General features: G+C 39.0%; 1 protein-coding gene across 1 annotated transcript; it reads left to right on the top strand.

Annotated features, from left to right (window-relative positions):
* The first annotated feature begins 1,416 nt into the window (after positions 1-1,416).
* becn1 (beclin 1, autophagy related) lies at positions 1,417-11,599 on the top strand. The gene is made up of 12 exons (XM_050060570.1): positions 1,417-1,565; positions 1,776-1,908; positions 2,027-2,091; positions 4,290-4,348; positions 4,512-4,602; positions 4,708-4,844; positions 4,934-5,128; positions 5,232-5,378; positions 5,532-5,681; positions 7,424-7,484; positions 7,585-7,727; positions 10,581-11,599. Exons 2-12 carry the CDS (start codon positions 1,782-1,784, stop codon positions 10,747-10,749), a joined length of 1,344 nt encoding a protein of 447 aa, XP_049916527.1. The 5' UTR covers positions 1,417-1,565; positions 1,776-1,781; the 3' UTR covers positions 10,750-11,599.
* The last annotated feature ends 1,809 nt before the right edge of the window (positions 11,600-13,408 follow it).

Genomic DNA, 13,408 nt, shown 5'->3' on the forward strand with positions numbered 1-13,408 from the left:
AGCAGCTCTACCGAGAGGGCCATGCTTTATTTATTTATTTATTTATTCATTATTATTTTAATTGAACATCTTGAAAATAATTGTGAACCTTGATGAAGACGAGCAAAAATAAATAAACAAAATAAACTAGACTAGGGGGAGATTATATATATATATATATATATATATATATATATATATATATATATATATATGTATATATGAATAAATAAGAATGATCAAAAGTAAGTAAATAAATTAAAATACCAGGCATAAAAAAATGTTTACCCAAAAGTAAGATTATATTTGTCATATTGGAGACAAATAAATTCAAATGATCTATATCAAAAAATGTGAGAGATATCAAATGTTGGAATGTCATTAATTTTTAGCGATAACCATTTTTATTTAATGTGAGATCCAGATCACTGGGGATAAAAAAACAACAACATGTAATTAAATTACATAATACACAAATGTATTTGTAATAAATTCCAGTTACTGGGAAAAAGTATGTGATGAAATATGTGATCACAGTTATAAGCTTATTTGTAGAATATAACATGTATTCTGTTGCTTTGCACCTTTTCACAGTGCAGGGATGGCCTCTTTTAAAACATGTTAAAAGTAATCAAATGTAATTGGTTACATGACTGTCATGAAGTAATTAAAATAGTAACACTACTTATTACATTTTTAATTGGGTAACTAGTAATCTGTAACATATTATATTTCAAAAAGTAACCCTCCCAACACTGGAATTACGTTACTGATCCCTGGAGAGAAATTTGTCATGTTACAATTATGTAAAAACAAAAATGTGACTAATTCATTGGACTAATTCAAATTTATACATCATTTCAAACATCCTTTCTGGGTTGTTTGCATGAAAAAGGTGCAAGGAAACAGAGATCATCAGTGAAGTAAAGGGCGAAGGACAGTTTCAACGGTACAGGCCTGGAGACTCTCTGAAATATAGCAGTACAGCAGTGTTTTGTCATTCAGTCAGCTGTCTCTGACATTTTCAGAGGCATCAATAGAAAAATGAATAAAAAGCTGTTATTAGCCATTAGTTTTTGTTTCATAGAAAACCAACGTGCTTTGGTGTAGCTTTGATTTTTCTCATTAACACTAAAAAATAAATAAATCAATAAAACAGAAATTCTCAAATAATATGTGTATTTGTGAAAACAATATTTGGCAAATGAACAATTAACAAAAATTGTTCCTCGATAGATGTATAAATTATTATACTTACTATACTATTATTATTTCTTTTTATTATTTATTTTTTGTATGAAGTTACACCTGGTATAAAAAATCTCAAAATACCTGTCTGGTAACCATAGTAAAAATTACATTAAAGTCTTTATATAAACTGTGCACCAGCTGCTTCCCCTGAGGTGTTTCTTCCTCATGACTTTCACACTGACGTCACATCCGCTGTAAACAACAATAAGGAAGTGGAACGAGAAGTCCCGAGGTGCAAAATGCAACCGTCACGCTAAGTACATTAGAAGTGATTTCTACTTTTCAGCGCGCTCCAATCTGGATTATTATGCACTAGTTATTCTCTACAGGCGGCGGTGAGTCCATTTTATGTTTATAACTTACACCACTGATGTATGTTACATATAAGCTAGCTGCGAAGCTAATGTCAGCTAACCAGCTGTCTCGCAGTTTAGCCAAACAGCTAACTAGCTAGCAAGCTACAGTTTCTAACGTTAACTTTCAGACGTTGGAGATACTTTGGTTATTTACAGAGTGCACTTATTTTCTGTCACATCTTCCTGTAGCTAACGATGGAGGGCTCCAAGTCGTCGAGCACAACCATGCAGGTCAGCTTCGTGTGTCAGCGGTGTTGTCAGCCCCTCAAACTGGACACATCCTTCAATGTGCTCGATCGGGTCACAATACATGAACTTATCGGTATGTATATCCCTAAGAGACAGTCATAGGTACTGTTAAATGTACGTAACGTTTAGGAGATGTGGTGTGGTGGTGTTCAAACTGCTCCATCAGTCATGTATCTCTGTGTCCACCTCAGCTCCGTTGGTCACAGTGACCCCCAGCAAACAGGCTGACAGCACTGATGGGGAGACAGCACCAGAGGTAGGTACAACAGGATACACTGTGTATATATGACTCTGAATTGTCTACAAACTCTTCCTCACCTTCAGTAGACTGTCAGGACACATAGGGCACAAGATTACACTGAATGTGACTGCAAATGACTGGAATTCGTGTTCAGTGTAGCCTCTGTATCCACTCTCTATGATCAAATGAAAGTTATGTGCTAAAACTGTTTCACCTCTAGTCAAGATAATAAACTGATGAGATCAAACTAGTGTCAGGGGAGCTAATATTTCTGCCTATGTCATGCTTACACGTAGGACATTATGACAACTTCATTAGTGACTGCAATCAAAACTTGAGAATGATTTATGAAGTGTTATGAGCTGGTAATACTGGATTATTTAGCTAGTTAGCAAAAGCATATTTAATAAAATTCTGTGTTACTGCTTATTTTAAATTAATTAGCTCAAAAGGTAAACACCAGAGTTTATTACACGGCTCTATTAAATTCTGTATTCTGATTGGTCAGTAGCGGCATTCTGCGGTCTGATATTACTGTGTAATGACCGCTGCTAGTAGCAACGGTCATTACACACAGTTGCTATGTAGCCCAGCGTTGCTAGGGATGCTGCCCTGCAACACTGCAGCTGTCAAACAACTTCCGAGGGAAAAAACAAACAGAAGTGGCTGATTTTAACGGATGCCGCTGAAGAAAAAGAATACCTACGGACTTTCTCTGCCAAAAACAAAAGAACCCGGAATTGAATACACACTCGGCAGTCATGCTTAATGACATTTTACGCGAGTTTTATGCCTCGGTTCAGTCCACTAAGCCTGGGTGAGTACAAAACTTTCACCAAAAGTTGTGGAATCCGGTCGGTTTTAATGCACTTCGCAGAGGCAGACAACATTATTTATTTAACTGATAATTAGCCGTGTAATAAGCGGGATAATGTATAATGAGCCGGTGAATACTGGGAAAATAACTCCCTTCAGGGGAATGAAACCCCGACGCGTTCTATTCCCCTGTCGGGAGTTATTTTCCCAGTATTCACCGGCTCATTATACATTATCCCTTACGTATTTTCCATTAGTTTTTATTTTTATTTGGTTTTTAAATATTGTTTTCAGTTCAATTTAGATTCAGTTAGTCTCCAGAGTGAGTCAGCTCATTTCAGGTTAGTTCTTATTGGTAAAAATATTTAGTTTTAGTTAAGTTTTATTACTTACAGTATTTGTATTATTATTATTATTATAATTAGGTGTTACAATACAAACACAGCACCAGTATACACCAGTGCCTCCTCGTGCTTCTGTCGACACATTTGACCATTTTTTTGCTGAAGTATATATTTTTTTTAAATTATTTTTTCTTTTATTTTTGCAAAGATTTTTTTATTAACAGATGCTCAAATTACAGTGCAGGAGCAGTTAAAAAATTGTCAGGTTTCCATTCGTGCATTTGAAAATATTATTTTAAAAAGAAAAAGTAAGAGGACAAAGATACTTATCCAAAAACACAAGAAAAGAAGCAAAAACTAAAAACTGGAAAAAAAGAACAAAACACACACACACACACACACACACACACAAATATAAACAAAATAAATTAAATTAAAGATAATGTATAAATATATACAGAGCAGAGTGGATGTACTAAAACTAAACCTAAGGACATTTTGACATGCAAACATATACTAATAAATTCATGAATGGATAAGAAATTATCAAAGTTGGAAAAGTAAGAGAAGATGTGGTTCTCCCTTTTTGGCATTTATATGAATATGACTATATAACAAAAGAAATATAAAAGTTTAAGTTAAGGTTGGTCCCAGAAGAGTCTCATCCCTGTGGTTGGTTTAATCCAAACCAGGCAGAATAAAGAGACACCAAATTCTTTGAAAGGTTGAAGGTGTCTTCCTTATATTACTTTTTTTTTTCTGGTGTGCAGTCAGAGGCAAGTTCATTAGTCCAGCGTCTAGTTTTTATTTTTTATTTGAGTTAATTTAAGTGTTTTTGTCATACCTAGTTTTAGATTATAGTTTAGTTTTAGTTAACTATAATAACCTTGTTTCTGTATGTACTTCACCTATATACAGTAAACTGATGTGATGGGATAACTTTGTGATTCTGTTTTGGAAAAATCAAACCTTTTAGAAGATGTAAGACAAAGCATGTATGTAAATGAATGAATGTAAACATGTTTGAGTCTTAGAATTACATTTTCGTTCCAGGAGACCTTTGCAGAAAACAAGCAAGATGGAGTGTCAAGAAAGTACATCCCTCCTGCACGGTGAGCGCTCAAGTCTTTTCATTCAGGAAATGGAAAATTCATATCAATTTATATCTGTTAATTATCTCTTAGTTACATGTTCCTCTGTCAAATGGGCTATGGATGGATTGCAAATGCACCATGTCCCACAAAGCTGACTGAACTGCTAAATCTCCCCCTGCAGGATGATGTCCACAGAGAGCGCCAACAGCTTCACACTGATCGGAGAAGCATCGGATGGTGGCACCATGGAGAATCTCAGTCGCAGGCTGAAGGTAAAGTCTACTGTCACACAGCTGGAAATGTAAATTCTGTTTAGTGAATTTATTCTGATCACGTTATTTTGGCAAGTAGGCTGATTCTGATCCTATCACACACAGGTGACTAGTGACCTGTTTGACATCATGTCGGGTCAGACTGACGTGGACCACCCGCTGTGTGAGGAATGTACCGACACCCTGCTGGACCACCTGGACACGCAGCTCAACATCACAGAGAACGAGTGCCAGAATTATAAGTGAGCCGCTGCACAACAAAGAACCAGCTGATTACAAATGTTTGTGAGCTGTATGTGTAATAACGTGCTGTGTGTGAATGTGTCTTCAGGCAGTGTCTGGAGCTGCTGTCACACCTGCAGGTGGAGGAAGAGGAGACTCTGCTGGCAGAGCTGCACCAGCTGAAGGAGGAGGAGGAGGCTCTGGTCCAGGAGCTGGAGGCAGTGGAGGAGCAGAGGGCTGCTGTGGCCCAGGACCTGACGCAGAGCAGGGTCCACTCTCAGCAGCTGGACACAGAGGAGCTACAGTGAGTCACACAAGGACAGGTGGTGTAAACAGGTGACGGTGCTACGTGCTAAATGAGACAGCAGCTAACAGCTCCATCTTTTTCCACTGCTTTGTGTCAAAAGGTACCAGAAGGAGTACAGCGAGTTTAAACGGCAGCAGCTGGAGCTGGATGATGAGCTTAAGAGTGTCGACAATCAGATGCGCTACTGCCAGATTCAGCTCGATCGACTGAAGAAGACCAACGTCTTCAATGCAACCTTTCACATCTGGTACACACACACACACACACTCACTAACGTTGTGTATTCCAAGGATAAATAATTTGTTTTTCTGTTGACCAATCAACCGTGACTTAGCAAATATTTAATACAAGCCTCTGGGACAGAAACAAATCAATGCCCATCGACTCTGTTCTTGTACAGGCACAGCGGCCAGTTCGGTACCATCAACAACTTCCGTCTGGGTCGACTCCCCAGCGTCCCGGTGGAGTGGAATGAGATCAACGCAGCCTGGGGGCAGACGGTGCTGCTGCTGCACGCTCTCGCCAACAAAATGGGGCTGCGCTTCCAGAGGTACATGTTGTTGTTTGTTTTATGTTACCTCACAACAGAGTGCTGAAGGGATGATTCATAAAACGCAGATATTATTTTGTATTGCAGCACTCCTGGTTCCCACGTCTTGAAGCCAGTGGGTTTTTTGAATGGGTTTTTGGTCAGAGGCCTGAAATAAGGTCTTAAGAGCTTAAGGACAAGTGTTGTTCTACAGCATAAAATACATCAGTAAATACGCCACTCATGAATTTTGAAGCTTTTATGTGTCTTTAAAAAGGCGGTTGCTAACAACTCTCACCTCCAACTACTTCAGAATCAAGCAGCTTGGCCTCTTACTGGTTTTAACAGACAACATAACATCATCACAATCCTGGCTTCTCTCCTGCTCCAGAGTCGATATTTAAATTTAAAGGTTACCACTTTTGACATCAGGGCCCCTCTGCTATTGAGTGACCTGCCTGAGATCAGGTTTGCACAATCAGCAACTTCTTCTAAATCACATCTTAAAACTCCCCTTCATAGACCTGCTTTTATATGATGCCATCTTTTTTATTTCGTCTTTTTATTTGTTTTATTGTTTTTATATGTATTTATTTATTTATATTGACATTTTGCAGCTTCTGTTTTTTTGTCTTCTCGTTTTAACTTTATCTTAACTTCACTTTAATTTGGTCTCGGTTATGTTTGGTAGGACTGTTTGGCTTTCTGTTGTTATATTGCACTCTGAGTATCCTGTTTCTGCTTTTGTTTTGTTTATCAAAGCACATTCTTAACTCTGTTTTTAAAGGTGCTATATAGCTTCTGGCGATTGCATTTCTTTTGTGTCTTTATTTTATTTGTAAAGTGCTTTTCAAAGTTACAAAGTGCTTTACATGTCAAAAATTAAATCGGAACACATGAAAATGACAACTTTTAAAGGAGCCAATAAAAACACTTTAGGGTATAAAAACTAAGGTAAAAAAGACAGTCTAAATGAACTTAAAACTCAAGTTAAATCAGAAAAGGCTCTCTGATAAAAGTATGTTTTAAGAAGGGACTTAAAAGAGATCACTGACTCGGCCGACCTGATTTCCTCGGGCAGACTGTTCCAGAGCCTCGGGGCCCTGACAGCAAACACTCTGTCCCCTTTAGTTTTCAGGCAGACCTCTGGAACAGACAAAAGACCTCTGCCAGAGGACCTCAAAGTACGTCCTGGCGTGTACGGCACGAAGAGGTCGGAAACATAGCTGGGAGAGAGACCAGGAAGAGCCTTAAAAGTAATCAGTTAAATCTTAAAATCTATTCTAAAACATACTGGGAGCCAGTGTGAAGAGGCTGAAACTGGAGCGATGTGATCACGTCTCTTGGCAGCTGAGGTCTGAACAGTCTGAGTCGATTAATAGATGTTTGATTCAGGCAAGAAAAGAGGCTGTTGAAGAGATGAAGGCGTGTAGAATTGTCTCAGTGTCTTTAAAAGTTAAAATGGATCGTATTCTTGAAATATTTCTGAGATGATGAAAACATGATTGTACAGGCTTTGTGACATGCTGCTCATTTACACTTCAAGTATCATAAACATTGTGTTTGCCACAGAGCTTATTTTCTGCAACAATCCAAAATGCATCAAAAAATCCCATCTCCTTTTTGTCGAGGGATCACGGGCGACACTGACTTCCACATCTGCCTACAAACAAACATCATCCCTGCAGCACTCTGTTGAGATTTATTACAAATATTTTGCAAGTCAGCGCAAAAACAAGCTCAAACAACACTTCTTTCCTCAGATACCGTCTGGTCCCGTATGGAAACCACTCCTACTTAGAGTCACTGACAGACAAGTCCAAGGTAATACATACAGTATTAACAAGCCCAGCTCTCCCATCACTATTTAAACACCCCTCCAGGCTCTTATCCTGCCCTTTCGTTCTGTCTTGTGTTTGTCCAGGAACTTCCTCTGTACTGCTCAGGTGGCCTGAGGTTCTTCTGGGACAATAAATTCGACCATGCCATGGTGGCCTTCCTGGATTGCGTCCAGCAGTTCAAAGAGGAGGTGGAAAAAGGAGACACTGGCTTCTGCCTTCCCTACAGGTCAGATACCTGCACACCAGCTCGATGTGCACATTTCTCTTCGTGCTCACAAACTAGGGCATCGTCGCAGCCTTTTCAGATGAAGCTGTAAATATTTATGAAGTTTGAAAGCAAATTCTAAACCATTACTTGGATTTATTCTAAAGGGGCTGGAGAATTGTCTGCTTTGATTATGCTGCTGAGGCAAATAAGAGGAGAGCATTTGGGAAAACTTTGGCTATATAGCCCTCTGAATTTTTTAAAGCATGGCCTCCAGTACAACATTTACCAATGTACTTAGTTGTGTAACTGGCTCTATAAAGCTCACAGTACCAACAGTCACATCTTAAAGTCATACCTCACTCTTTACTTAGTTTACTTTAGAAACTACACCACACTTACTCTGTACTGGACTGGTGCTTCACCTGCATCACACCATCAAATCCATTTTGTAACAGACTGAATAACAGAGACTGAACTCGTGACCGTGGTGGCGTGAAAACATCACAAATTCAAAATCTGTCAAACTGAAGTTATTGTTATGTTTTTGAATGACACAATTCTGTTCATTCAACTATGCAGATACCACTGTATGGCCTTTGGTTAAACCCTGTAACACAGTATATACCACAGGCATTGATACAGTAATATGGTTATCAGCCGTGATGGAGGAAGTCTCTAGATCCTTTACTTACATAAAAGTACTAACATTACACTGTAGAGTCTACACATTGTTTGTCCCATAGTATATCTTTAAAATATTAAATGTAAAAGCAGTTTTTAGACACACACTATGTAGGATGTTCCTAAAAACAATGTACAGACTCATACAGAAGTAATTCTTCTCAATCGTCACTTACTACAAGTATGTGGCTGTGTATTTTTCTGTGTTCTAAATGTTTAAGGTCGTGTACCCGCAGAATGCTCAGATGACGTCGGAGCTTTATAGAAAGATAGTGACCAGGGGCCAAAATCACGAATCCTCTCAGAGAGCTCCCAAATGAGCTAATAGACTTTTAGTAAGGAGTCCTAGCTTGGAAGTGATTTAGGAAAGTTCTCAGAGCTACTCTAAGCAAGGAGGGGACAGAAACTTTTACCTTAGTGAGGAGGTGTGGTCGACTCTGTTGCTACGTGTGATGCTTGCTTTTAACAGGTGTGATTGGTTGTCACTGACTACGTTTACATGCACACCATATTCCTGTATTATTCAGAATATCCTCAATATTCCGGTTGCACATGAATCATGTAAACACGTGCATAACCTGATTAAGGTCATATTCCGGTTGGAGAATATTCCGAATAAGACCCCTGGCATATGCCTGTTTTAACCAGAATATTGTGACATGTATATACCTTAATCGGAAAATGCCCCATACCGGAGTATTCAGTTATGTCTGCGAATGCTCGATATGCAAGGAATCCTGGGTTGTTGGTGTTGTTATGGTTATGGCAAGCAGGGAGAACAGCAGAACTGGCTTCGTACCTCTATCCACAGACTCCGGGGGCCCTGGCTGGCGTGAACGGCATAAGCTGGAAGGAAAGGCCCATTCAGTTAGTGTTGCATTAAATAAGAGCGTTTCTGGTAGGCCAGTAGCCCGGGGTCTTTTCTGGAATACGCCGAAACACGGGAATATGTCAATTAACATGTAAACGGAATATTCCAGTTGCTGCAGCGCATATAAACACCTTATTCTGAATATTACCCTAACCAGAATATTGACCTTAATCGGAATATAGTGTGCATGTAAACATAGTCACTGATACGCCCCTTAGTGAGCCTGTAAGGTGTGGACACCCAGTGGAAATGAAATGGACTGCTGACTGTGAAAGTGTTGTCATTGTTAGTGTGATCAGGTTTAGACAGTCATCGCTGCTGCACTGTTGGATTTTTCCAGTAATCCAAATATTTAAGTGTTGTGGTCATTCATTCACATATAGTGTAATTGTGTTAGATGGGAAATGTTTGTGTATGCCTAATGAGTTCGACCACACATATTATCCATGCACAATCTGATCTGTAGCATTTCATTTACTCACTGTCATCCGGCATTTGGAGAACATTTCTCCAACCTCTTTGTGTTTCCACCATTTTCTCCTCTGATTAAGAAACTCTTAAACCTCTTTAAAGTCCTCCTCTCTTCTCCTGACAGTTTTTCATCTTAGGAGCTCTTTTAAGGTCTGAGATGCTCTGTGAATAACTTTCATCTTTACAGACTGGTCTTAACTTTGAAGAGAAATTCTAAGAAAGAGAATTTTCTTAGAATTTCATCACTAGGAGCAACTCTTAGCACTAGGAAGCTTTGTGAATATAGCCCCAGGTGCTGTAAGCAGTAGGTCACCAAGAGACAGCGCAGGAAAAAAGCAAATATAGCAAGGCAAAACGCCATACGAGTGAATTTGAGGTTGGATTCTACTTGCACTGTCGCCGGTGAGCGTGTTTACAAACGGTAACTGACTATCCTGTATAGTGTACCTTTACGTAAAGAAATACTCTCTTACAAGTAAAAGTAAAACACTGAAGGAAGCTTGAATGGCCCTATCTAGAGCCAGTGTTGCCAGTGCTGGTTTGTCCATTCTGGGCTACTGTAGACACATGGTGGTCGAGAACCTGCTCCCCACGCAGATATAAACAGCTCATTTTAAGCTAATGAAAACATGACAGTTCTTATTTTCAGGTCATGACAAACTAAAGACCGGGACCTTTAAGCACAGCACATAGTAAATGTGCTTAGTTACATTCCAACACTGGTTAGGACACAGAGGTACTGATTGAGAATTGTTTAGATCTACATTAATGTGCCTACTATCATGATACCATGCTGTTACATTTACACCAGTACAGGTGCTTACCTGGTGTTGTATGTCTTGTCTCAGGATGGACGTGGAGAAGGGAAAGATCGAGGACACGGGCGGCAGCGGCGGCTCCTACTCCATCAAAACCCAGTTCAACTCTGAGGAGCAGTGGACCAAGGCGCTCAAGTTCATGCTCACCAACCTGAAGTGGGGACTGGCCTGGGTCACCTCACAGTTCTACAACAGATAGACTCTGTGGACAGTTCTTTGTGACACTGCGTGGTCACATGACCCCTCTGATGAATGGATTACGTGTGAATCTTATTGCTTGGCCAAAGGAAAAGAAATGGTTACGTGTGCACCATTTTGAACGTCAGTACAAGAGAAGCATCTAGATCTTTAGTCCAGATTGTCTGTTGTTACATGTTACAGTGAGGGGACAGTTTGTATCTATTCTGCTGCAGAGTGGAGTTTATAAAGTGCGGGCCCACTTTGGAAGCAGCTAAGACGTCCCAGGTTGTAGTCACGTCCCATAAAGGAGGCAGGGTGAGATAACTACCTGTGCTTCTTTTTCTTTTTATCGTCTGCTTCACTAATTAATATCTGGCTTTTTTCCTGAAGAGCTGACATTGCATTAAGACGACGTCACGCTTCCTTCAAGACTAGAATGTAATTTAAAAGAACCCTTCACCAAATTCACTTCTAACCACTTTATCAAGTTCAAGGTTTCCTTGCTCTCCTGTTGCACTGCACACCTTTGTAATCACTGTGTAACTTTCTCCACAGTGAGAGAAAAAGTTTGTCAAAGTCCCGATTATATAAGCTGTAAGAGTATGATGTGATCGTTGCGGTCAAGGTCGGGTTTTTAATAGATGATCACTGTTTAGTATTCAGCTAAAGTGTCAGTATTTCATTAACCTCTGATGTCGTTATCACGTTCGCCAGTTACACACGTACGTTGAAGGCAGACTGATGTGTTTGGAGGTTCACTGATGCAGCTCCTTTGTGTTCATCCTGTGCCCCATCACATTGTTTTACATATGATGAATACTTTTAACAGTGGGATTTGAGTTAATAAAACATTTCATGCTGTGAAAAAATGTCTGGTGTGGAGACCTTCTTATTGGTTAGACATATTCAACCCGTGCAGTGATGTAATCGCAAACACTGAAACACATTCATAAACTACACGGGGCCAGCTTAAGACTTTTGGGGGCACCACGCAGGGTTTTGTCCTGGGGCCCTGCTCATTGTAACATGTCCACATGGCACTAAACCAAACTGTGCATTGTGATTATTAGTTCAAAACACAAATAATGTGCAAATAAGCATGTAAAGACTGAAGTGTAGGGGTGTCGTGATATACCTGTATTGACGACAAGTGTGATATTTAAAAATAAAACATCTATATCATGTTAATAATACAAATATGTATCATGTAAATAATCCAGCACTTCTTAAACCCTTCCCTTTCCATTCTTGCTTATTTTTGCCTTGTCACTATCCATTACAGGGATAGTTCAGTTTTTATAAGTGTGGTTATATGGGGTACTGATACATAGACAATATAGTACACACATGCAGTAGATGTAAGTCAGCACAGCCCCAGTTTAGGGAAGCAGGCTTGAGTACAACAGAAGCTAAGCAACATACTGCTGCGGAGGGGTCGGTAACAAAACATTTTTAACCACCTAAAAAAAAAAAAAAATCAGTTTAGGTGTTTGTTTTTTTTAATATATATATCACTACTGTTCCATCAGACAGCGTGTTTTGTTGGGAGAGCTGTGAACGGCTTTTATGCTTTTATCAAAGCCACCAGACTCCATATTGAGAAAAACAGTGATTTTACCTTGTTGAACACAAAAGCAGCCGGTCTATTGCTGCTTCGATCACATAGTTAGTTTGTGTTATTGTGTGACTTTGGTGAAGCTGAATAAACCCTTTTAAAGACTTAAGTCCCACAATAACACACACACAACAGCTTAACAAGGTAGCAGTAGACCAGCAGCTCCTATTATCAGCAATGTTAAATTACTGTTTTTCTCAATGGAGTCTGATTTATGTAGAGAGATAGAATGGCTTTATTATCACTGTCTAACATCAAGGTAAAGAGGTGAAAATACTCTCAATACAGCATACACTTAAAGTGATATTGATTTTTTTTAGGTGGCTAAAATACATTTTGTTGCTGACCCCTTCACAGCAGTTTATTACTTAGTAATACTGCATGTATATAATGTAATATAATGCCAGCCCCAAGTGAGACCTATAAGCAGCAACTCTATCCTTTAATAGACCACAATAACTACAGTATTTGTCTGTCACCCCCTAAACCTGAGGGCTGTTTTTTTTTTACCACCAAATACTGGAGTGCTTGTTTTCTAGTGGACAGTAAATTACTTGGATGTCCATTTCACCAATCACTGATCTTATTGTTTTGTCACTATGTGGTGGCACAAACGGCTCAAAATGTTGTCATTTTTATTTTGTCGTAGTCTTGTTTTAATTCAATAAACTATTTAGACCAGAGGGCCTTCAGCAACTGCGTGAACTTGGTAAAAAGCTTCCAAATTGTGTAGTTGAAAATATCTATTTTTTTTTGTTTTGTTTTTTTTTTTACAAAAGGCTTCATCGTTCACTAAATATCTTAATTTTTAAATTTAAAACAGTTCATAGTTTACATTCTAACCTCATGAACTGAATATTATTTAAAAGAATCAGAATCTACGCTTTATTGAGCCTGTGTGTGCATTAACTTCACTTCAATTCACACTTCTCAATATGTGTGTATGTTCTGAAATGTACTTTAAATCAGCCACTACCATTGCCACAATTACTGCTACGACTAAAATGACTGTATACCTTCAGCTAGAGAAACCACTCAAATGCCAAAACGTTATGCTCTGTAA

Source organism: Epinephelus moara, chromosome 13, assembly GCF_006386435.1.
Source record: "Epinephelus moara isolate mb chromosome 13, YSFRI_EMoa_1.0, whole genome shotgun sequence".
NCBI classification, from domain to species: Eukaryota; Metazoa; Chordata; class Actinopteri; order Perciformes; family Serranidae; genus Epinephelus; species Epinephelus moara.